The 25,965-nt window shown below is 32.8% G+C and overlaps 1 protein-coding gene across 3 annotated transcripts in view; it reads right to left on the bottom strand.

Moving 5' to 3' along the window:
• Positions 1-25,965, bottom strand: part of STXBP5L (syntaxin binding protein 5L) — a 290,135-nt gene that overhangs the window by 165,638 nt on the left and 98,532 nt on the right. For all 3 annotated transcript variants that reach the window (XM_074364363.1, XM_074364371.1, XM_045507179.2), the window contains exons 6-8: positions 24,691-24,825; positions 18,523-18,586; positions 2,738-2,821 (exon numbers count right to left, since the gene is read on the bottom strand). In XM_074364363.1, the coding sequence (XP_074220464.1) occupies positions 2,738-2,821; positions 18,523-18,586; positions 24,691-24,825 (283 nt within the window). The remainder of the gene's footprint in view (positions 1-2,737; positions 2,822-18,522; positions 18,587-24,690; positions 24,826-25,965) is intronic.

Genomic DNA, 25,965 nt, shown 5'->3' with positions numbered 1-25,965 from the left:
TAAATGTTTAGGAGATAGTGAGTAATATGTCTGAAGTGTGAAGACTGTGTAGAAAGATGCAGTAAATTAAACACAAGGGAAAAGATAGCACCAAGGCCTTAAATCTCCTGTCAAGGAATAAGACTTTGTATTGTTGACAACTGGGAGCCATTCAAAGTTTCTAAGGTAGAGAATTACATGATCTGACTATGTCTTACAATGATAACCTTGTTAGTGAAAGATATACTGAAAAGGTAAGATATCAGAAGAAATGTGCTTAGTTAAAAGGCTATCATAGACTTCTAGGCAAAAGATAACAATCTAAACTAAGACACTGAATGTGAGAATGAAAAGAGAGGAAATAAATGAGAGGCAATATAAAAATATAATCAAGAAGACTACAAAAATGATTGTATGTAATATATGAAGAAGAAGAAAGGATCAATATGACTCTGAGGGTTCTAAGTTGAAATAATTAACCAAAACTTAGAAACTGGAAAAAAAGAAAAACCACCACAGAAGGAGATTCAAGCCTTTAAATATAAGTTTGGTGCCAATGGGATATTCATCTGGACTTTTATATTGTTAAATATTTGGATCTAGATCTCATGAAAAAGGTAAGAGTTAAAGATATATGGATTTTAACCTTGTTAGCATAATACAGGTAACATTTTAAATGATGGAAGGGAATATGAATATAAATGTAAATTGAAAGAGAAGTGAAAAGAGGGTGAAGAAATAGAATCCTGAAGAATATCTATAAAGAAAGCTGAGGAAAGAACCAGTGATGGAGAAAGGAGGGGTGAAAAATGAAGTGAAACAACACAAACAAGGGAAGAAACCATTTCAAGAAGGAAAGGCTAATGTAAAGTTATAGTGAGGAACTCAAAAGACTAAGGAGTCACTGACCATTGGTGACTTATGAGAAACCATTTCAGTTAAGTATTATAGAAGATTTCAAAAATATGAGCAGTAAAGTACTGAGGAAAGCTTGAAAAGTTTGGTAGTAACATGAAGCATATAACCATCTTTATTAAAATAATAGGACACATAATTATACATTAAAGTTAAATGGATTATATATTTATATATACATATATATGTCCATATAATTCTAGGTATAAAGTAGGTGTAGTGTAGCATTCTATTGACTTAAACATTGTTAATCCTTATTTAAACATTTTATTGAAAAACTACTTTTACTTACTTTAAGGTGAGAAACAGTCTTTCCACATTTTAAAAAATATCATTTTAGCTTCTTATGAAACAACCAAGTTAAAACAATTTTCATTATCCCTATCAAACTCCTGACCATAGTTCATTCCCATTCATTTATAGTATCCAAATAATGATCTAAGCACAGTTCAGATGGAAATAATCTACTTAAATTCTCCCACACTTTTTAAAGCCACAGGAAAACTAGCTGATTCAGCATTTTCCTCTGGATATCCTTTTTAGCTGCTCTAGTCTAGTTACAACTGGCTAAATACGCAGATAGTATTTGGACTCTTATCTAGCTACCAGCCTTGAGAAAGGAAGCAATCTCCCTCCTCATCTTTATATTGTATGTATTTAACAAAAGGCAAGCCCTAGTTTAGCTCCCTAGGACCTTCTTTTCTTATGATTTAAGCCCTGAGAGTTGATCATAAACAGCATAATTGTATATCACTTGCCAGAGTATTTTTCACCAATCATGACCAAATTACTCAGTTGCTATATCATTTACTTCTGAATTCTTTGTCACTATGACAATAATCTTGTATATCATAAAATTCTAGTTTGCCAGAACCACTAAGAAATGAATGGGGAGACGGGTTATGGGATAGCCAAAGGCTTATATCTTTAAGCACCGAAGCTTAAATTTTACTGTTATGAGGGGGTGGAAGGGAGCACACAAAGGAATTATTCTAAAGAAATGTGTTTTCCTTTTAAATTTCTTTTTCTATTAACCTCAGTGTTGTCCTAAATTCTTTGCCATTCTTCCCATTTAAGCCTGGGTAATGTTCAACAGTGATTTTTGACCTGTACTTTCCTCCTACCTCTCAGTACTCTCATTTTAAAAATTTAATTGAGAGCTGAAATGATCACCTTTATTTCGACAGCTTCAAGAGGTGATTCACCTTTGTCACCGTTTGCCCCTAGCTTTACTCTCTTCACATTAGCATCTTAAGGAGGAAATAATTAATGGCCTAGAATCAATCTTTGAACAACTGAAGTATCAATAAGAGATTGTTCTTTGATAAGAGTCCATTGCTTTCCTTAAATAAAAGCCCAAACTGTCAATTATGTACAAGAAAACTTACTTCAAGATCTGACTCTTAAGTATTACTTTTTTAAAAATCACCTTTATTGCAAGAAGGCAAGTAGTAGAAGATAAGGTCTTTCAAACTGACTACTTAAATGTTCTGCCACAGGAAAACAATTTTCTAAGCAAGATGTGAATAGTGTCTTTAGAGACCTTAAGGACACAGAGGTAAGACATAAACATGAAGCCCAAAGGAAAGAAAAAGATAGGTAATAAGCACCAATGTATGTAAGATGCCCAGAAAGATTTTAAAATAGTCAGTCAAGGCAGAATTTCCACTCAGGAAACCCAGAGTTAGAACTTGCACAAATACCAACAGGCAGTATGAGGCACTGGATCAGAACTAGGCAGTTTTTCAGTGACAAAAATAATGGTAACACACAAAGTTTAAAAGTAGAAACCAGGCAAAAAGTTACAATATTCTTTTCAAAAATTTCAGTAGAAATCACTTACCTCATCATAATAAACTCTCAATTCTGCTTTTTTTGATTTCAAGTCCCAGAATACTACAGTACCATTTTCATAACCTATTAGCAGCTGGAAAATATTAAAATAATCATTTTTATATTTCTAACATTAATTTTAGCTTGCTCCAAATAAAGATTAATGTTACTACAATAAAGTAAAATCATATTACATAATACAACTCTATTTAGAATACCAATTTTTCCAAACCTGAATACAGATTTTCTACTTTGAAAAAATTGGCAAATGAACATTACTGCAGTAAAAACATTTACCAATGAAATCTAGCTCATTCCAAAGAGAAATTGAGGAAACATGTAAGTATATATAATGCAACATAAAAATAAGGAAATTGGAACAAAAGAAAAACAGTATAGAAAATGAAGATAAAATAAAGGATGAAATGCAGTAAGTTTAAGAAAAATATATACGCCATTCAGTCCTACGTACTTAAAATATATGGCCACAATTTTGGCTTCAAATTTCTGTCAAATCCTATCTCTTTGACTTACGTCAGTATTTTAAATTAGTGATTTATGAGCTCTCAGAAGTTCACAAGGGTACTCTAGAGATTTGTATTATTAAAAATAGTTGATATTGATTTATAAATCAATAAACAATTAACAAAATATGTTCTTCATTTCAAAATAAAAGTATTTGAGAAGAAATAATTATTTGATGATCAAGACTCAGACATTCAGCTAAATACTGCTAGCTGTGCTAATGATTTTTACTATGATTCTGAGTTATTATTTATAGTTATATTTTGTTATATTTAACCTATTATTGGTTAAAAGAACAGAAAGATAAAAATAGGCCAATGTTCAAATAATGATAATATTTCCCATGAATTTGCCTGATATGCCAGAAAGATGATTTTCTTGAAATACAGTAGTAGTATTTTCTGATGAAAATTCTTATCCTGTTAGTAAAGATGTTTCAATAACTCCAAAAAAAGGTGGTTAAAAGTGGAAAATATAATAGTAGTTATAAGTTGCTCCTATATAGCATCCTGAGACCCACTCATTTGCCTAGAAATTTTATAATGGCACAAAAAAACAACAAAAGTAAACTGGGTAGTAGTTTTAACAGGAAATAAAATTTCAAATATCAGGTCATGAAAACAATGTACATTATTTTTGAAAGTACAGAATATATTTAAATGTTTTATTATTAAACCACAAATTTTAAAATTGATTTGACAAAAAAAATTGAACTTTTTTTACATATTAAATTAAAATAAAGTAAATGGCATTATGGCTTCTAGAATTTAAAGTCAAAATTAATATAAATAAAGAATATTTCTTAAAATAAAATTTATATAAAGTTATATATACTGTACTTAGATGCATATTAACTTCAACTCTTTTTATATACGAGAAAATGATAAATAACAAAACTAAATCCTATGGGGTGTGTGAGAAAAAATTTCTGTAAGTGTACAGAAAGGAGATTTTTAAGTTTAAAATGTGTGAAAATATGACCTGTTCAAGAAAATGAATAATATAACCTTTCAGAATTTGAGCCTCAAGATGTAATGAAATAATATTCTAAAATGCTATATTTTTATAGTAAATATCTGAAAGATACAAGTTATTTTGTTTATAAAATATTACAAGCAATAGCCTCAGTGAATCACAAAATATAACGTAATGAACCTCAAAATAATAATAAATTAATGAGATAACTATATAAAATTATGATATGGGATATATCAAAATACATTAGAATCACTTAGAGAACTAAGAAAAACAGCCCCTGTTATCCAGGAGACACCACACAAAACCATCCTGTGACCATGATGAATCAAGACAAAAATATCACTCTGTAATCATGCCTGATCACATCAAAACATGAACATTACCCAAGTCACAAATACATATCATTCAGTTTTAAAAATAGTTTTAAAAATATATCTCTCCCAATGTTAAGAACATAAAGGCAAAGAAGTAGGTGATTTCCTCACTACATATCATCAGGACCTACGTATCAACAGTTTCTGAAAAAAGTAGGTACCTGAAAAAATATCTGTTAAATTAATTAGTAAATGACAAATAATCAAAATCATAGATAATATATATTCCCTAATAAACATGAAATAAAATTAGAAGTCATTGACAAAAATATTTTGGAAACTAAAAAATATATTTTAAAGTAATTATGATCAAAGAAGAAATTATAATGAAAAGTATGACATAGAACAAAAGTGCCTCATATTGAACCTTGTAGGACACAGATAAGTCCTCATCAAGAGGGAAATTGATATTTTTATAAATACAGGCATACCTTGGAGATATTGTGGGTTTGGTTCCAGACCACCTCAATAAAGTGTAATATCACACTAAAGTAAGTCACACAAGTTTTACTGGTTTCCCAGTGCATATAGACTTTTACACTGTAATCTATTAAATATACAATAGCATTACTTCTGAAAAAAAAGTACATACCTTAATTTAAAAATATATTATAGCTAAAAAGTGCTATATCATCTGATCCTTCAGTTAGTCATAATATTTTTTGCAATAGTAACATCAAAGATCACTAGACAGAGGTGGGATTGAGATGGAAGAGTAGGAAGACCCTGAGCTCAGCTCCTCCCGTTAATATACCAAAACTACAGCTATATACAGACAACACTCAGAACAACTCAAAGACTAGCAAAACAGCTTTCCTATAATTAAGGATATAAAGAAAAAAAACACACACACAGAGATGGGTACAAGGGTCAGGACCCACACCCAGGTAGGCGACCAAAACGAGGAAGGGGATTTACAAACTCAGAGGTCCTCCCAAAGAACAAGGCATTAGAGCCCCACATTAGGCCCCCAGCCAGCACTGAGAAGATGATGCCCCTTAAATGGTTTTGAAAACCAGTGGGGCTTATGACTGGGAGAGCCAGAGGGTTGTAGGAAACTGAGACTCCACACTTAAAGGCAAGCACGTAAACTCACTCACTTGAGTCTAGGTGCAGAGGCAGCAAACTAAAAATTGCTTGGTGCTCTAGCCAGCCAGCAAAGGCCACCGAGCACAACTCACAGCCTGCTCCCAGCTCTGGCTCTAACCCCACAGCTGAGTAATGGCACCCAGCACACCCAAGGAGAAGCCCTGGCTCACACCAGGCTCCATTACTAGCTCCTCCAGCTTCAAGCCACCCCTGCCAAGGTAACAGCCCTATACAACCTGGGAGAAGCTCAAAACAACACCAGACCCCACCTCTAGCCTTTCTAGCTACAGCCCTCTCTTCCAAAGGCAGTGTCCCTCAGGGAACTCTAGGAGAAGTCCAGCCCATGCCAGACTCTGACTCTAGCAACCTCAACCTGGCCAAGATGGTGGCTCCAGTATAATCCAGGAAAAGACCCCATCAATGCTCACTTCAGCTCCAGTCCTCCTCACCAAAGCCACCAGACATACATAGTCTGCAAAGGGATACTTCTATCCAATGACACACCTTCCAGACCAGGTGAGTTAAATGTTCTGCCTAATTCTTAAAGGCAAACACAGAAAATCAAACAAAATAAGAAGACAGAGAGGAAGACAAAGGAATATGTTCCAAATGAAATAACAAGATGAATTCCCAGAAAATAACCCTAATGAAATTAAGGTAAGTAGTTTACATAATAAGGAGTTCAAAGAAAGGTCATAAAAATGCTTATCAAACTCACGAGAATAAAGAATCACAGTGAGAGCTTCAACAAAAAGTTTGAAAATATTAAAAAAAGACCCAATCAGAGATGAGGATAATAACTGAAATGAAAAATACATTAGAGAGAATAAACAGCAGATTAGGTGATACAGAAGAATTAATAAGTGACCTGGAGAATAGAATTCTGGTATCACCTAATCAGGACAGCAAAAAGAGAACCAAAAATTTAATAGGATAGTTTAGGGGCATCTGAAACAACATCAAGCATGTAATATTCACATTATAGGATTCAGTCCCAGGAAGAGAAAAGGTAAAGTGGCAGAAAACATATTTGATGAAATAATGGTTGGCAAATTCCCTATGCTAGAAAGGAAACATATCCAGATCCAGGAATCATAGAGAGTCCTAAAAAGATGAACACAAAGAGATCCATACATCACATAAGTAAAATGGCAAAAGTTAAAAATAAAGAAATTATTTTTAGGAAAGAAAGAGAAAAACAGAGTCACATAAAAGGGAAAGGCTATCAGCTGATTTTTCAGCAGAAACTTTGTAGGCCAGAAGGGAGTGGCATGATATATTTAAAGCACTAAAAGGGAAAAGCCCAAACCAAGGACACTCTACTTAGCAAAGTTATCACTCAGAATTGAAGGAGAGTAAAAGGGTTCCCAAGAGTTCCCAAGCAAAAACTAACAGTTTGTCACCACTAAGCAGATCCCACAAGAAATGTTAAAGGGTCTTCTTTAAGCATAAAAAAATCATAACAAGAAATGAGAAAATATATGAAGAAACTAAATTTAATTGATATAGGGAAATAGTAAAGGCAGTGGATCAACCACTTAAAAAGCTAGTATAAAGGTTAGATGGCAAAAGTCATAAAATCAATTATAACTACAATGAGCAGTTCATACACAAAAAGATGTAAAATATAATGTCAAAAACATGAAACATGGTGGGGGAGTAAAAAAAATGTAGAATTTTAAGAATATGTTTGAACTGAAATAACTATAAATTTAAAACAAATTATCTATCTATCTTCCTCCCTCCCTCCCTATCTATCTCCTGGTAACCACAAACCAAAAGCCTACAACAGATACATAAATAACAGAGAAAGAGAGGAACACAAGCATAATGCTAAAGAAAATCATCAAACCACAAGGGAAGAGACAAAGAAGAAAAGAATAGAGAACTAAAAAAACAATCAGAAAACATGCAACAAAATGGCAATAACTACATGCTTATCATTAATCACTTCAAGTGTAAATGAACGAAATGCCCCAATCAAAAAGCAAAAGGTGGTTGAAGGGATAAAAAACAAGACCCATCTATATGCTGCCTACAAGAGACTCACTTTAGACCTAAAGACACACACAGATTGAAGGTAAAATGATGGAAAGATATTCTATGCAAAGAGAAACAAAAAGAAAGCTGGGGTAGCACAATTCATATCAAACAAAATAGACTTTAAAACAAAGATTGCAACAAAAGATAAAGAAGGGTATTATATAATGATAAGGTCAATACAAAAAGAGGCAATAACATTCATAAACATATATGCACCTAACATAGGAACAACGAAATATATGAATCAAATATTAACAGACATAAAAGGAGAAATTGACAGCAATAAAGTGTAAGCAGAGGATTTTAATACCCCATTTACAACAATGAAAAAATCATCCAGGCAGAAAATCAATAAGAAAACACTGGCCTTCAATGATACTTTAAGCAGTTGGACTTAATAGATATCTACAGAGCATTCCATCCCAAAACTATAGAATACACGTACTTTTCAAGTGTAACATTCTCCAGGATAGATCACATCCTAGGCCACAAAACAAATCCCAATAAATTTAAGAAGAGTAAAATCATATCAAGTATCTTTTGTGACCAAGTTGATATGAAACTAGGTATCAATTACAGGATGAAAGGTGGAAAAGATACAAACAGATGAAGACTAATCAACATGCTGCTAAAAAAAAAACCCAGTGAGTCAAAGAAGAAATCAAAGAGAAAATAAAAAATATCTTGAGATGAATGAAGGTTTCAGTAGAGAAGGTGGCTGGATGTGCAGCATGGCCCTCAACCTGTTTATGTCTGGGTTGAACTGCATCAATGATACGGGGTATGGGGTATCATCTTTCTTCTTTCTTCTTCTTCTTCTTTCTTCTTCGTTCTTCTTTCTTCTTCTTTCTTCTCCTTCTTCTTCTTTTTTGTTTGTTTGTTTTGGGGGAGGTAATTAGGTTTATTTATTTATTCTTGGGAGGAGGTACTGGGGATTGAACATGTTAAGCATGCTCTACTGCTTGAGCTATAGCCTCCCCAACCCGAGCTGAATATAAACAGAAACACAACTTTTCAAAAGCTATGGTATGTAGCAAATGCACTTCTAAGACGGAAATTTATAGTAGCACAGGCTTACTTCAATAAACAAGAAAAATATCAAACAACCTAACTAGAAACCCAAAGTAATTACAAAAAGAAAACAAAGTCCAAAGTTAGTAGAAGTAAGGAAGTAATAAAGATCAGGGGAGAAATGAATAGAGACAAAAAATAGAAAAAAAGTCAATGAAACTAACAATTTGTTTTTTAAAAGATAAAGAAAATTGATAACCTTTAGCCAGACTCTTGAAGAAAAAAGAGGGACCAAATAAATACAATAAAAAATGAACAATAAGTTATAAAAGATATCACAGAAATATAATCATAAGAGAATACTACAAACATTTGTAATCAAACTGGACAACCTAGAAGAAATGGACAAACTCCTAGAAATGTACAACATCCCAACACTAAATCAGGAAAAAATAGAAAATATGAACAGACCAATTACTAGCAATGAAACTTAGTAACTAAAAAATTCCCAACAAACAAAAGTCCAGAATCAGATGGCTTCATAGGGGAACTCTACCCAACATTTAAAGAACCATAATACCTATCCTTCTCAAAATCTTCCAAAAAACTGAAGAGAAGGGAACACTACCAAAATCATTCTTTGAGGCCAGCACTATAGTGAAAACAGAGCCAGACAAGGACATTATAAAAAAGGAAATTATAGGCCAATAAATCTGATAAATATAGATGCAAAAAACCTAAACAAAATATTAGCAAACAAGATTCAATAATATACAAAAAGGATCATATGCCATGACCAAATATGATTTATTCCAAGGATGTAAGTTTGGTACAGTATCTGCAAATCACTGTGATACACCACATACACAAAATGAAGGGTAAAAATCACAAGATCTGCACAATAGGTGCAGAAAAATCATTTGAAAAATTCAATATACATGATGATAAAAACTCTCCTCAAAGTCAATATACAGGGAATATATCTCAACATAATAGAGGCATTTGTGACAAAACCACAGCTAATATCATACTCAAAGGTGAAAAGCTGAAAGCTTTTCCTCTAAGATTAGGAACAAGACAAGAATGCCCACTCTTATTCAAAAGAGTATTGGAAGTCCTAGCCACAGCAATCATAGAAGAAAAAGAAATATCATCCAGGTTGGAAGGGAAGAAGTAAAACTGTCACTATTTGCAGATGACATGATACTTTCTATAAAAAATCCTAAAAACTCCACCCAAAACTATTGGAACTAATAAATGATTTAAACAAAATTAATATACATAAATCTGCATTTCTGTACATTAAAAGTGAACTATCAAAAAGAGAAAGCAAGAAAACAATCCCATTTAAAACTGCATCAAAAAGAATAAAACACTTAGGAACAAATTTAACGAAGGAGGCGAAAGGCCTATACTCTGAAAACTGTATGACATTGATTAAAAAACAAAACAAAACTGAAGACAACATAAAATCATAAAGATATTCCATGTTCATGGACTGGAAGAATTAATGAATTGTTAAAAAGTCTATACTACATAGTCAATGCAATCCTTATCAAAATATCCATGCAATATGCACAGAACTAAAAAAAAATCCTAAAATTTGAATGAAGCCACAAAAACATAGCCAGCTTGAGAAAGGAGAACAAAGCTGGATGTTTCACACTCTCTGACTTCAAACTATACTAGAAAGCTGAAGCAATCAAAACAGTATAACACTGCACAAAAACAGATACATAGATCTATGAAACAAAATAGAAAGCCCAGAAATAAATTCATGCATATATGGTCAATTAATCAAAGGCAAAGAAGGCAAGAATATACAATGGGGAAAAGACAGTTTCTTCATGTAAGTAGCTGTGGGAAAACTGGACAGCTACATGTAAATGAAACTAGACCATTTTCTCACAACATATACAAAAATAGACTTTAAATGAACAAAAGACTTAAATGTAAGACCTGAAACCACAAAACTCCTGAAAGAAAACATAGGTAGTATGCTCTTTGTAATCAGTCCTAGAAATTTTTTTTTTGGATCTGCTTCCTCAGGCAAGAACAACAAAAGCAAAAATAAGCACATGAAACCACATCAAATTAAAAATGTTTGCACAGCAAAGGAAACCATCACCAAAATGAAAAGACAACTTATGGAATGGGAGAAAATATTTGCAAATGATGCAACTGACAAGGGGTTAATGCCCAAAATATGTAAAGAACTCACACTATTCAATGTCAAAATAGCAAACTATTCCATTAAAAATGGCATTTTTTCCGAAGAAGACATAGAGATTGTCAACAGGCACATGAAAAGATGCACAGCATCACTAACCATCAGGGAAATGTAAATCAAAACCACAATGAAATATAACCTCAAATTTGTCAAAATGGCTACCATCAAAAAGACAAATAACTAACAAGTGTTGGTGAGGATGTAAAGAAAAGGAAACTCTTGTGCACTTTTGGTGGGAATATACATTGGTACAGCCACTATGGAAAACAGTATAGAGGTTCCTGAAAAAATTAAAAATTGAACTACCATATGATCCAGCAATTCTATGTCTGGGTACTTATCTGAGAAAAATAAAAACACTAAATCACAAAGATATATGCACCCCAATGTTCATTGCAGTGTTATATACCATAGCCAAGATATGAAGCAACCTAGGTGTCCTTCAGCAGATAAATGGATAAAGAAAATGTGGTGTACACACACACACACACACACACACACACACACAGGAATATTTCTCAGCCGTAAAAAAGGAATGAAAGTTCTGGTCAAGATGGTGGAGTAGGAGGACCATGAGCTTATTTCTCCTCAAGACTACAACAAAACCACAAATGATTACTAAACAACCGTTAAAAATTAAAAGACTGGCATCTAATAAAAAAGATCCTTTTCAACTGGAAACATAAAGAGGGAACTTCAGCAGGATGGTAGGATGGCTGTGCTCACAATATATTTGGGCCCCAAATCCCCTAGGTGGGCAATTCATAAGCTGAAGAATAATTAAGTTGCAGAGGCCCTTCCACAGGAGTGAGAGTTTTGAGCCCCACATCAGGTTTCCCAGACCAGGGTTCCAGCACTAGGAAAAGTCTCCAGAATATCTGATTCTGAAGGCAAGGAGGGCTTAACTCCAGGAGTCCCACAGGACTGGTGGAAGCAGAAACTTCACTCTCGGGAAGCACACACAGAATTTTGCACTCACCAGGTCCAAGGGCAGAGGTAGTGACTTCATAGGAAACTAGGCCAGACCTGCCTGCTGGTTTTGGAAGGTCTCCTGGGGAGGTAGGAGGTAGCTGTGGCTCACCCTGGGGACATAAAAGCTGGTGGTGGACATTCAGGGAGTATTCATCTACATGAATATCTTCCTGGAAGCTGATATCTTGCTTGGATCCTTAGTACCAAGACCTAGCCCCACCCAACACCTTGTAGACTTAAGTGCTGGGAAGCCTCAGGCCACACAACATACAGGGTGGGAACAAAGCCCCACCCATCAACAGACTTCCAGAGTCCACAGCCTCCTCTAATCATGCCCCTAGCCATAGCCTTACGCACCAAAGGACCAGGACCAAGCACCACCCAGCAGTGGGCAGGTACTCCTCCTGCCAGGAAATCTGCATAAGCCTCTGGTCCAGCCTCAGCCACATAGGGGCAGATACCAGAAATAAGAAAACACCAACCCCAATAAGGTTTGTGGAAGGAATCCACCAGTAGGCCAGACTCCACCCAGGGACTGGCTGGATCTTGGCCTTGGATGCCAAGAGAGGAGTGTACTGCTAGGACACATAGGATGTGTCCAGTAGAGGTCCACTTCTCCAAAGGTGAGAAGCATAAGTAACCTACCTAAAAATACAAACAGAAAGTTAGACAATGTGAGGTGGCAGAGGAATATCTTCCAGGCCAAGGCACAAGTTAAAATCGCAGAAGAAGAAATAAGTGATGAGGAGATAGGCAATCTATCCAAGAAACAGTTTAGAGCAATGATGGTGAAGATGTTCAGAGAACACAGGAGGAGTATAGATACAAAGAGGGAAATTTTTAGCCAAGAATTAGAAAATATGAAGAATGACCAGAGTTGAAGAATACAATTATTGATATGAATAACAGACAAGAAGGAACCAAGAATAGACTAAATGAGGCAGAAGAACGGATCAGTGAGCTAGAAGATAAATTAGTGAAAATCACTACAAGGAACAGAAAAAAGAAAAAAGAATGAAAAGAAATGAGGATAGTTTAAGAGAACTCTAGGACAATACGAAGCACACTGATATTTGCAGTATAGGGGTCCCAGAAAGAGAAGAGAGAGAGAAAGGAACTGAGAAAATATTTTAAGAGAAAACAGACAAAAATTTCCCTAACTTGGGAGAGGAAACAGTCACCCAAGTCCAGAAAGTGCAGAGAGTTCCACACAGGATCAACCCAAAGAGGAACACACCAAGGCACATAGTAATCAAATTGACAAAAATTAAGAATAAGGAGAAATTATTAAAATCAGCAAGAGAAAGGAAACAAATAACATACAAGGGAACTCCCATAAGGTTATTAGCTGATTTTCCAGCAGAAACTCTACAGGCCAGAAGGGACTGGCATGGTATATTTAAAGTGATGAAAGGGAAAATTTACAACGAAGAATACTCTATCCAACAAGACTCTTGTTCAGATTTGATGGAGAAATGAAAACCATCACAGATAAACAAAAACTAAAACAATTCAGCACCACCAAACCAGCTTTACAAAAAATGTTAAAGGAATTTCTATAGTCATCAAACCACAAGAAAAGAGAACAAAAAGAAGAAAGAGGGAAGAAAAAAACCCTACAAAATAAACCCAAAACAATTAACAAAATGGCAATAAGGACATATGAATTGATAATTATCTTTAAGGTAAATAGATTAAATGCTCCAACCAAAAGACACAGACTGGCTGAATGGATACAAAAACAGAACCATATATATGCTGTCTACAAGAGACCCACTTCAGATTTAGAGACATGCAGGCTGACAGTGAAGGGATGGAAAAAAAAAATCCATGCAAATGGAAACCAAAAGAAAGCTGGAGTAGCAATACTTCCATCAGACAAAATATATTTTAAAATAAAGACTGTTACAAAGGACAAAGGATACTACATAATGCTCATGGGATCAATCCAAGAAGAAGACATAACAATTGTAAATATATATGTACCCAACATAGGAGCACTTCAGTATATAAGGCAACTGTTAGTAGACATAAAAGGAGAAATTGACAATAACACAATAATAGTGGGGGACCTTAACAGCCCACTTACATCAATGGACTGATCATCCAGACAGAAAACCAAAAAGGAAATACAGGCCCTAAATGACACATTAGACCAGATGGACTTAATTGATTTCTATAGAGCATTACATCCAACAGCAACAGAATACACATTCTTCTCAAGTGCACATGGAACATTCTCAAGAATCGACCACATGCTGGCCCACAAAGCAAGCCTCAGTAAATTTAAGAAAATTGAAATTGTACCAAGAATATTTTCTGACCACAATGATATGAGGTTAGAAATCAACTAAAAGAAAAAAAATGCAAAAACTGCAAACATGTGGAGGCTAAACAAAATGCTACTAAACAACCAACAGATCACTGAAGAAATAAGAGAAAATCAAAAATACATTGAGAAAAATTTTTAAAAAACACACACACACAATGATCTAAAACCTCTGGGATGCAGCAAAAGCAGTTCTAAGAGGAAAGTTTATAACAATACAAGCCTACCTCAGGAAATAAGAAAAATCTCAAACAACCTAAACTTACACCTAAAGCAGCTAGAGAAAGAACAAACAAAACCCAAAGTTAGTGGAAGAAAAGAAATCATAAAGACCAGAGCAAAAATAAATGAAACAGATACTGAAAAAACAAAAGATCAATGAAACTAAAAGCTGGTTCTTTGAAAAGATAAACAAAATTGATAAGCCTTAGTCAGACTCATCAAGAAAAAAAGAGAAAGGGCCCAAATTAATAAAATCAGAAGTGAAAAAGTAGAAGTCACAACTGACACCACAGAAATACAAGGGATCATAAGAGGTTACTATAAGCAAATAACGCCAACAAAAAGACAACCTAGAAGAAATGGAAAATTACTTAGAAAGGTACAAATTGCCAAGAATGAGTCAGAAAGAAATAGAAAATATGAACAGATCTGAAATTGAATCATTAAGTTTAAAACTCCCAACAAACAGAAGTCCAGGACCAGATGGCATCACAGGCGAATTCTACCAAACATTTAGAGAAGAGTTAACATCTATCCTTCTGAAGCTATTCCAAAAAATTGCGGAGGAAGGAATACTTTCGAACTCATTCTATGAGGTCACCAACACCCTGATACCAAAACCAGACAAAGACATCACAAAAAAAGAAAATTACAGGCCAGTATCACTTATGAATATAAATGCAAAAATCCTCAACAAAAAACTAGCAAACTGAATCCAACAATGCATTAAAAGGATCATAAGCCATGATCAAGTGGGACTTATCCCAGGGATGCAAGGATTTTTCAATACCTGCAAATCAATGTGATACACCACATTAACAAACTGAAGAATAAAAACCATATGATCATCTCAATAAATGCAGGAAAAAAAAAACTTGTGATAAAATTCAACACCCATTTATGATGAAAACTCTCCAGAAAATGGGCATAGATGGAACATATCTCAACATAATAAAGGCCATATATGACAAACCCACAGCTAACATCATATTTAATGGTGAAAATCTAAAAGCATTTCCTCTAAGATCAGGAACAAGACAAGTATGCCCACTCTCACCACATTTATACAACATAGTTTTAGAAGTCCTAGCCACAGCAATCAGAGAAGAAAAAGAAGTAAAGGGAATCCAAATTGGAAAAGAAGTAAAACTGTCATTGTTCACTGATGACAGGATATTATACATAGAAAACCCTAAATAAGCAACCAGAAAACTACTAGAGCTCATCAATGAATTTGGTAAAGTTGCAGGATACAAAATTAATGTATAGAAATCAGCTGCATATCTATACACTAACAATGAAATAGCAGAAAAAGAAATTAAGGAAATAATTTCATTTACCATCACATCAAAAAGAATAAAATACCTAGGAATAAATTTACCCAAGGAAGCAAAGGATCTATACTCCAAAAACTGTAAGACACTGATGAAAGAAATTGAAGACGACATAAGCAGATGGAAAGCTATACCATGCTCTTGGATTTGAAGAATCAATGTTGTTAAAATGGCCATACTACCCAAGGCAATATGCAGATTCAGTGCAATCCCTATCGAATTACCAATGACATTTTTCACAGAGCTGGAACAAAAAAAATGTTAAAATTTGTATGGAAACACAAAAGACCCCAAATAGCCAAAATAGTTTTGAAAAAGGAGAACAGAGCTGGGGGAATCATGATCCTGACTTCAGACTATACTACAAAGCTACAGTAATCAAAACAGTGTGGTAGTGGCAAAAAACCAGACACAGAGATCAATGGAACAGGATAGAAAGTCTAGAAAGAAACCCACACATTTATGGTCAATTAATCTATGACAAAGGAGGCAAGAATACACAATGGAAAAAAGACAATCTCTTCCATAAGTGGTGCTGGGGAAATTGGACAGCTACCGGTAAAAGACTGAAATTAGAACATTCTCTAACACCATATACAAAAATAAACTCAAAATGGATTAAAGACTTAAATGTAATAAGACCAGATACTATAAAACTCCTAGAGGAAAACATAGGCAGAACGTTCTTTGACATAAATCACAGAAACATTTTTTCACAGAAACAAATGGGATCTAATTAAACTTAAAAGCTCTTGCACAGCTAAGGATACCTTCAACAAAACAAAAAGACAACCTACAGAGTGAGAGAAAATATTTGCAAATGATGCGACCAACAAGGGACTAATTTCCAAAATATACAAACAGCTCATACAGATTAATATCAAGAAAACAAGCAACCCAATCCAAAAATGGATTAGGAAGACCTAAATAGACATTTCTCCAAAGAAGACATCCAGATGGCCAACAAGCACATGAAAAAATGCTCAACATCACCAATTGTTAGAGAAATGCAAATCAAAACTACAATGAGGTATCACCTCACACCCATCAGAATGGCCATCAAAAAACTACAATGAGATAGCACTTCACACCAGTCAGAATGGCCAAAATTAAAAAGTCCACAAATGATAAATGCTGGACAGGGTGTGGATAAAAAGGAATCCTCCTACACTGTTGGTAGAAATGTAAATTGGGCAGGCACTATGGAGGATGGTATGAGGATTCCTCAAAAAACTAAAAATAGACTTGCTATACAATCCAGCAATCCCCCTCCTGGGCATATATCTAGAGAAAAATATAATTCAAAAAGACATATATACCCCAATGTTCATAGCAGCACTATTTACAATAGCCAAGATACGGAAGCAACCCCTATGCCCACAAACAGATAAAGAGATAAAAAAGATGTGAGACAGATAGATAGGTAGGTAGGTAGGTAGGTAGATAGATATAATGGAATATAATGGAATATTATTCAGCCATAAAAAGGAATAAAATTCTGCCATTTGCAGCAATGTGTATGAACCTAGAGAATATTACACTTAGACAAATTATTCAGATAAAGACAAATACTATATGATGTCATTTATATGTAGAATCTAAAAAATAATACAAATGAATATATATAGCAAGACAGAAACAGACTCACAGATACAGAAAATAAACTAGTGATTACCAGAGGGAAGAGAGAAGAGTGAGGGACAAGTTAGGGGCATGGGATTAAGGAATACAAACTACTATGTACAAAATGGATAAGCAACAAGAATATATTGTATAGCACAGAGAATTATAGCCATTATCTTTTAATAACTTTCAGTGGAGTATAATCAATCTGTAAAAATACTGAATCACTATACTGCACACCTGAAACTAATATAACAATGTACATCAACTATTCTTTAACTAAAGAAAAAGTAAATTCTAATGACACCTGATTGGAATCACACTATATTTATGGATCAATTTAAAGAAATTCAGTGTTCTTTTTCTTAACATAGGGGGGACTTGTCTTTCAGGTTCAATATTTATTAGGCTAATTCAGTTTGTATCATTTAAAAATAAAGAACCAAATCTGTACTAAGTAATTTATTCAGGTATTTTATATAGTACTCAGCAAAAATTACATGCTTGAAGAGACAATATTTATAATGAAGGTGACACTTTAGATCTTTTCATGTTATCAACTTTGTTTCCTCATCATTAAAGGAAAATTATAAATAATCAAAATTAATAAGGATTATTTCTATATTCTGTGAACATTTTCTACATTATTACCTAATTATCAAATGAAGATTGGCTAATTTATGATTATTTAATATTTGTTATTTATCATTACCATTACTGAATAGCAGGGGTCAATGACTAAAGATATTGATAATCATATTGTTAAGTTTAAGCATAGAATATTTTAAAACTAAAGTTGTTCTATATGTTACATGCTTTCCTCAAAATTCTAGAATTGAAAATTTACTTTAGCTTTAGGTCAAACTAATGACTTAATCTGAGACCATTACTAGTGTAAATAATTCACTCATTCATTTATTTGCTCATTCATTCAACGTTTTTACTTTTAGATTATACTGAATATTATGAACTGTGCTAGATGTTAGGTATAAAATAACAGTAAGAAACACCTTTATTCAAGAATAAAGAAAATAAATTCAAGAATAATGGTATTGTAATACTCACTTTCCCTTCATCTCTTGGGCTATCACTTAAATGTACAACTGGACCTGGATGAGTCTTTGTGGATCTGTTAAATCAATTCAAAACAGTAATTAAAAAACATTAAACAACTTACCATTACAAGACTGGAACAAAGAAATTAAGATTATAATGGAATACACTCCCAATATTCTGGAGTTTAGCTTAAATTGATTTAAGGTTTTAGTTGTTTTCCTTCAAGACTACTTTTGTTTCTCCTACTAACTCTTAATAGTAGGTCTGTTTAAAAAAAAAAAAAGAATCAGGTTTAATAACATAGATCCACATAACAATGAGATTCTTCATTATCTTATACACTTATGTTTTTTGCCAGATCTGGTTCTCTGAAAATTTGAGAATAAAATTTTACTCATACAAATAAAAAAACTTATACAGCCACAAGGCTGATGCTACAAACCTGTTTCAACCAAACTGCAAAGTATATCCCTAATTTAAAATTTGCTTTGACAAGAAATCTCTGTCAAAAGGGAAGTACAGTGGCTCCTTTGATTTACAAAGAGACTCTAGCGATAGCCATCTTACAGAAAACAGAGCAACTGGGAAAATCTAGTTCACTGGTTACATCTCAATTATCTAACTTTAAATTTATTCTATTCTAATATCTGGCATGTTTCTTTTATATTTCCTACCTTAACTAGTATCACTGTTGAATATCATTATGTCATGGTTAAATATGATATGACATAGATTTATTATTGATTATTTTTCCACAACCTTTCAATGACTTAATTGTGCCAGATTAACCATAAGTATATTGACATAGTTATAATTTATTTCTTAAGCACGCATGAAAACCATCAAAGATCCTGCATAAAGCAATAAGATTTAATTATAGAAACTCTTTGGAATCAGACAAAAGTGACAATTAAGTAACTCCAGGTTCCCCAGATACTGACTACGCAGAGTAATTCAGAGAAATAAATATAGATTTATTAGATATTTTTCACTGAATTTATCCTAAATTTTCTCACTTAAAAATGGAGATAGTAGTACAGAACCCATTGAATAAGTGTGAGAATTAGAATATACCTATAACATCTAACATAATGCCAAAACATAGTACTCAATAAATAGTATGTATTATGACTTGTAAATCATCAGAATAATTAGAAATTAAGTTACTATTCGCAATCTAGGACATGTGCAAGAAGAAAAAGTAAACAAGGCTTTTTAAAATTTTACAGTTTTTTTGCAGTTCTTCCATGTTTATATACAATGTATCATTCACATATAAATGCAGTGCATTATTACATTATAAATGCCTCTGATAAAAAACGGTGAATGTCCTTCAATTATCTCTTTGTAACTAATGATGTACAACAAACCATAAATCCTTAACTGTCTCTTGGATTTGACTGGAAGAACAAATATCAAAGTGTACTCCATGATAAACTAGTGAATACATAAGGTGTTTCATATAAAGGGTGTTCAATATCAAAAAAGTTTAGAAAACCCTGAATTAAACAGTTAAACATTTTTTCTTTTACAGAACTTCTTAGAGTCATAATATGCAAATCATCATTGCAAATCCTCAATATTTTCCAAAATTATTAGTCTATAGAATCCTTTTTCATTGGCCATATTAGGGGAATCACTGAAATGTACTTTGAGAAACACTAGTTAGACTATATGCAAGACTCTTCCATTTAGCTTATCAGACTCCATAAAACACTCAAGCTCAGAAAATAATCTAGAATTAAACTTCAGTTATTTGTAATAACTTTTTCAGACTATAGAAATATTTTCATTGTAAAAATAAAAAAACTCCGAAACTTAGAAGATAACAAAAGTTAAGAGGAAAAAAATCTCTCATATTATTTCACTGCCTGGATATGTCCATTAACAGTGTGATGTATTTTTTCTGACTTTTCCCCTAACATTAAACTTCCAAAAACTACCAAGCATTCCTTGCAAAACTTATGGCCATTAGGAATTGACTTAAAAATAAAAAAGCAACTGGGGACTATGGATTCTGTAAATCCCATAAAAATTACTTAAAATAGAATTATCAATGAACTTAAATTCATACAATATTCATCTAAACAATGTCCAATAATTCTTCTAATATCCCTATATATTTATCTTCTTCCCAGTCACTACAATGGCTTCTTGATAGTTTTCTTTGTGGACTTTCTCTTCCTATATCTTAATACTGGTATTCTTTTGTATTCTGTTCTAGACTGCAATCTAGATTATTATATATGGTCATGAATTCAAGAGCCCACAAGAGCTAGGCAGGTATAACAAATAATTCCAATAGGTGAGTAAGAACTGTGCCAAACTGGATAGTACATTACACACCTACAAAAGGAAAGTTGTTAGTCAGTTCCAGTTGATTACTGACTGCCATGAATGAATAGTGGACTGGGATTGTTTCATCAGTGATTTTTTTCATGAACAGCTGGAAATCTAAAATTTTATCTCTACTCTATCAGTTCTTAAATATTTGAAACTAATAATTCAGAACATATTTAAATACTCTGATGGGCAAACAAAACATATCTATGAGTCAAAATTGGTTTACTGTCTACAAATTTGCTGCCTCTTTTATATCCACTCTTCATGTGCAATCTCATATATTCTCATAGCTTCAAGGACCATGTAAATTCTGATTTCATTAGGTTCAGATCTATATTTTCCACTTTCTATCATTCTTCCATACCAATTCCGTTTGAGTATCTTAAAAACACATACAACTCAACATACCTAATATTGAATTCATTATTTTACTCCCCACCTACTCAATCTCCTGCATTCTTTCACTAAATGGCACCTTATCTAAACAGTTGCTCAGCCAAACACATTGGGGTCACTTGTAATACTCTATTATTCTTATACTTCCCATAATACCCAAGTATTGCCTCTTCTATCTTCCAGGTATTTCTTTAATATGTCAGCTTATCTCCACTCTTAAATCCATCGTAATTTTTTACCAAAAATATAGTCTTTTCTCCTTTCAATCATTTCTCCATACCTGCATTCAGAATAGACTTCCTGAATTAAATTTGGTCAAGTCAATTCTTTGTTTAGCACCCTCAAATCTGGGACCTCCTGGCCTTAGATAAAGTCTGAATGCTCAAACTGACCTTGAAGGGCTTTCATGTTAAATACCTTGATTATCTTCTCAGCTTTATCTCTTGCCATCCTTTCCGCTAGCTTTTCCAACCAACTAAATTACTTAAAATTTCTGTGCATGGAACAAAACTCTCACACTCTATCCTTTAAACCTTCCATTCTCTCTTCCTGGAAAACCCTATCCCCTAATTCACCACTCATCTAAATGAAAATCACACTTCAGATCTCATATATGTAACTTCCTTCATACTTCTCTGAGACCTCATGTCTGTATTAGGTATCCTTCTTATGGAATTGCCACATTATATTTCCAATATACTGTAATTGTCTTTTCGCTTAGTCTCATCTTTATCAGACTAGAAGCCCTGAGAGGAGAGAAACCTTGTCTTCCCAGTTTATACTTGTTTTCAGGATCTATCATATCAAAGTGCTTAATAAATATATTTGAAAACTGTTAGTTGTATACTTATGACTTAATTCTAAAATTCTAAGTTTTAATCATACCTAGAAAAAGTAGGCTACATTTTTTAAAAAGCTAGGGCTGCCTTGCAGAAATAGCTATTTCTGTGCTATAACCTGGAATATATTTTCCCATTAAAAATTTTTTAATGTCAATTTTGTTTTATACTACTGTTTTACAAGGTATTTGATAAACATCACCATTTCTACAAATATCACAAAGACGGCTTCCAGTTTCCAAATAACCAATATATACATTATAAGAACACGAACTATTTTGTAATTATGGGAATTGCCTACAATTACAATTAGGAAACTTCAGTAAAAATAGAAACAAGGTAAAAAAATAACAAACATTGACTGAAAAGTATTTCAAGAACTTAAAATAGAAATAATCTCAAATATCTCCTAAGGTTATTCTGCATCTGTCATACTTAAAAAATGTACTGTTAAATTTTGTTTAAAATTCTATAAAATAAATGACTCTTCTTAATTAAATATATATTTTATTATTGTCCCATATCCTTGACACATATTAATAAGTGCCATTCATTTTCTAATGTACTCAAGAGTTAGAAAGCAATTAAAAGACAGACTGTTCTGGGAGACTGGAAGTGGCATTTAAAATTATATCTATCACAATGGGACTATACTTCCACGGAACACACTTTTATAAATAAATAAACCAAGAAATAGTCAGGAGGTAAAGTGACCACTAGTAATTTCTTAAGGATATTTCAAGGTCATTTTCAGAGGCACATACAACTCTATAAAACACTGGATTAATGTAAGTGGTAGAATGCATTCTGAATCACATGTGTAAGATCATATTATGAAAAATAAAAGTGCCTTATTTTATTTCTTTAATGTCTCCTAATTTTACCGTCTTTCAAAAAAATACGTTTTTAACTCTTCATTAGTCCTGAAATCATGAAGTATGCACTATGGAAATACATACAGCATATAAACCATAGTTCATGTAGTATTAATCTGAATTATGAAAAGGACTTGTTAAGTAAATGAATACAGAAACAACACTGCAAGAGTGGTGAAATTTTTGATCTGTTTAAATAATAAACTCTTCTTAATGACTTTAGCAGCATTCAACTGAAATGAAAACAAATAATGAATCTATTACTATTTGTACTAATATTAAATTTGTATAAAACCACTACAATTTCATCTCAAATAAAGTAAATCACAAGGTTCACTTGTATCTTTATCAATATCCTAAAAGAATATTATGAAAACAAGTATTAAGTTCAGCTCTATTTAATTATTTTATATAACTAAGATTAAAGAGGAAAAAGCCTTTCCCAAATAGCTGAAAAAGTAACTTTTTTGGAGACACATAATTGTCTATAGGATGGTTTTTAAAATATACCTACAGAATATTAAAATATATATGAGCAAAATAACTCATATAAATGCAAGCTGTAAGTCCATAGTAGTGTGTAACTATTTATCGTACTAAGTTTCAATAATGCCGTTAGTCACTTAGTAGCCACTCTGTGGAAAGCACCAAAATAAGCCAAATATGAAGAAAAAGAGAGCAATGAACAAAGGATTCTACCCTGGAGTAGTTCTTAATCTAACGAGGAAGATTTATCATTAATTAAAAAAAAAACCTGTTAGGATATAATACAAAAGGAATATTGTAAGAATATAACTAGTAACAACCTTCCCTATCAAGTAACATACATGTACACTGAAACATTGGGAATAGTGAACAGTAGATTTATTGTAAAGACCAGAGTCAAGTTTCATGAAAATAGACTGTTGGAATTTTGGAGACCAACAAGTATGTAACTTAGAATACACATATATGTAAGAGAGAATGAGCCAGCCTCAAGTTTAATGTATCTTATTAAGGACTTAACATGTACAGAGCATAAACATTTATTAAAGAAAAACTGTTTTTCCAATTAACACATTGACAAGAAATATTTGTGTATATACTAAAAGATGGCTTGGAATTCCATGAAATTTCACATTTGAGGGATTTCACATTTTACATGTGCAGAAACATAAATATCAATGCGAAAGTGAAAATGGTACTTGCCATCAACCACAAATCCAAAGAGCTGTATACATCACAACATAAAAGATATTAATAGATTGCTTCTTCTTGAAACCCAAAATGATAAGTTAATGAGGCAACAGAAGAATAGGCTACCAGCATTTAAAAATATGTGAACAAATCATGATTATTTCTACATAAAACTAACTGTGGTCAAAAACCACTTGCCATTCCCATTGAAAGTGGCTATACTAAGGTTGACTATAATAAAATAAGATGATTTCCATGTATAACTTTTAGAATAAGCCTTACTATTTTATCATTAAATTTGCATACATAATGACCCTTAATTATTTACATTATTTGGAAAGTCTAAAATTAGCATATGTTTATAATACAACATCTATTTTTTAAAGTCTTTATGGTTTTAAATTATTTTAGCTGTAGATGTTTCAAATTAATCATAAATTAATCATAAATTAGCTGTAGATGTTTCAAATAACTGCAATTTGATATATATGTCACATAACCATAGAAATATTTAACCCAAATTAAATGGTATTCAAGTTCAAACTTACAGTTCAATTGCTTTGTTCCACATGATAACATATCCAGAAAGAATGAAAGATTCAATATTTACAATGTGTGTATTTCCTCTTTCTGTTCCAACATAGAGCCATTTACTCTGGAAAGGTAGATGACAGTAAGTAATTCTGAAAGAAAGAAAATTACAATTAAAGTATCTAAATTTTATGTCTGGTCAACATTATATTTTCCTTACACTTATACAGTGATAGCAATATAAACAATAAAATTTACTATATACTCAAGTAGCACTTAGTAGAGGTTATAGGATAAATAACAGCAGTATATCATTAAAAACCATAATGATAATAATAGACACTATTAAATAGGTGTCTAACATGGGCATTGATATATATTATTTCTAATTCTGAAAACAGCACTTCAAGACTGATATATAGTTCTGTTTTACAAAGAGGAAACTGAGGCCAAGAATTGTTACTTTTACTTGACTAGGACTGACAGCTAATAGGTGGCAAAACTGGGATTCAAATCCATTCCTGTTTGGTTGTAAAATTACCATCTTTCTACCAAGCTATATTGTTTGCTTATTTCTTTCAGTAATATTCATTTCAAATAGAAATTAGGTATATATAAAACATAAATTCTAGAGTTCTCAGAAAGTCTGCAGTTTTGTCTACATGAGATGATAAATTATTTACTTTTTATTCAGATATTTGGCATTTAAGTAGTATAAAGAAAACTTGTAAGGTTGGAGATTCACTATAATATTCCCTTTTTTTTGTTCTGCCTACGTCTTCACAATGAGCCTTCTGATCAATTCCAGGAACCTGTTCCATAGCCAGAGCAATCATGATTCCTATATATGAAATCTGGGAATTTATGAGTCTTCTATCCACAGCATTATCACTTTTTCTAGTTTGGCCTACTTATGCTCCTAAACCACTCTTAAAAAGCCAGGTGGGGTAAGTTTACAGTTATTCCTTGTCAGAACTTGTGTTAAATCATAGTATTTCCTAGAATTTACTCAGAAGAGGAGCTCATTAATTGTTAGTAGAGCAGGACAGAATTCTGATGCCTGGCAGACAAACCAATTAAAAAAAAAGAGGAAATGTAAATGACAAACTCCAAAAAAAAGATTCCATCTTGCACCTCTTCTATAAGAGTGAATATTCAATCTGTCAAACTTACATTTTCAATCTAGCTCATTGACTTTCTCCACACCAAATTTTGTCTATTCAAAAGAAGTATTCTGCTGAAGGCACCTTGCACACTACATCCAAAGAACTAGAAGTCTTGTTATTACATAC

Source organism: Camelus bactrianus, chromosome 1 (assembly GCF_048773025.1).
Source record: "Camelus bactrianus isolate YW-2024 breed Bactrian camel chromosome 1, ASM4877302v1, whole genome shotgun sequence".
NCBI classification, from domain to species: domain Eukaryota; kingdom Metazoa; phylum Chordata; class Mammalia; order Artiodactyla; family Camelidae; genus Camelus; species Camelus bactrianus.
Note: the sequence above shows the minus strand (reverse complement) of the source record. Positions and strands in the feature narration are given on the sequence as shown.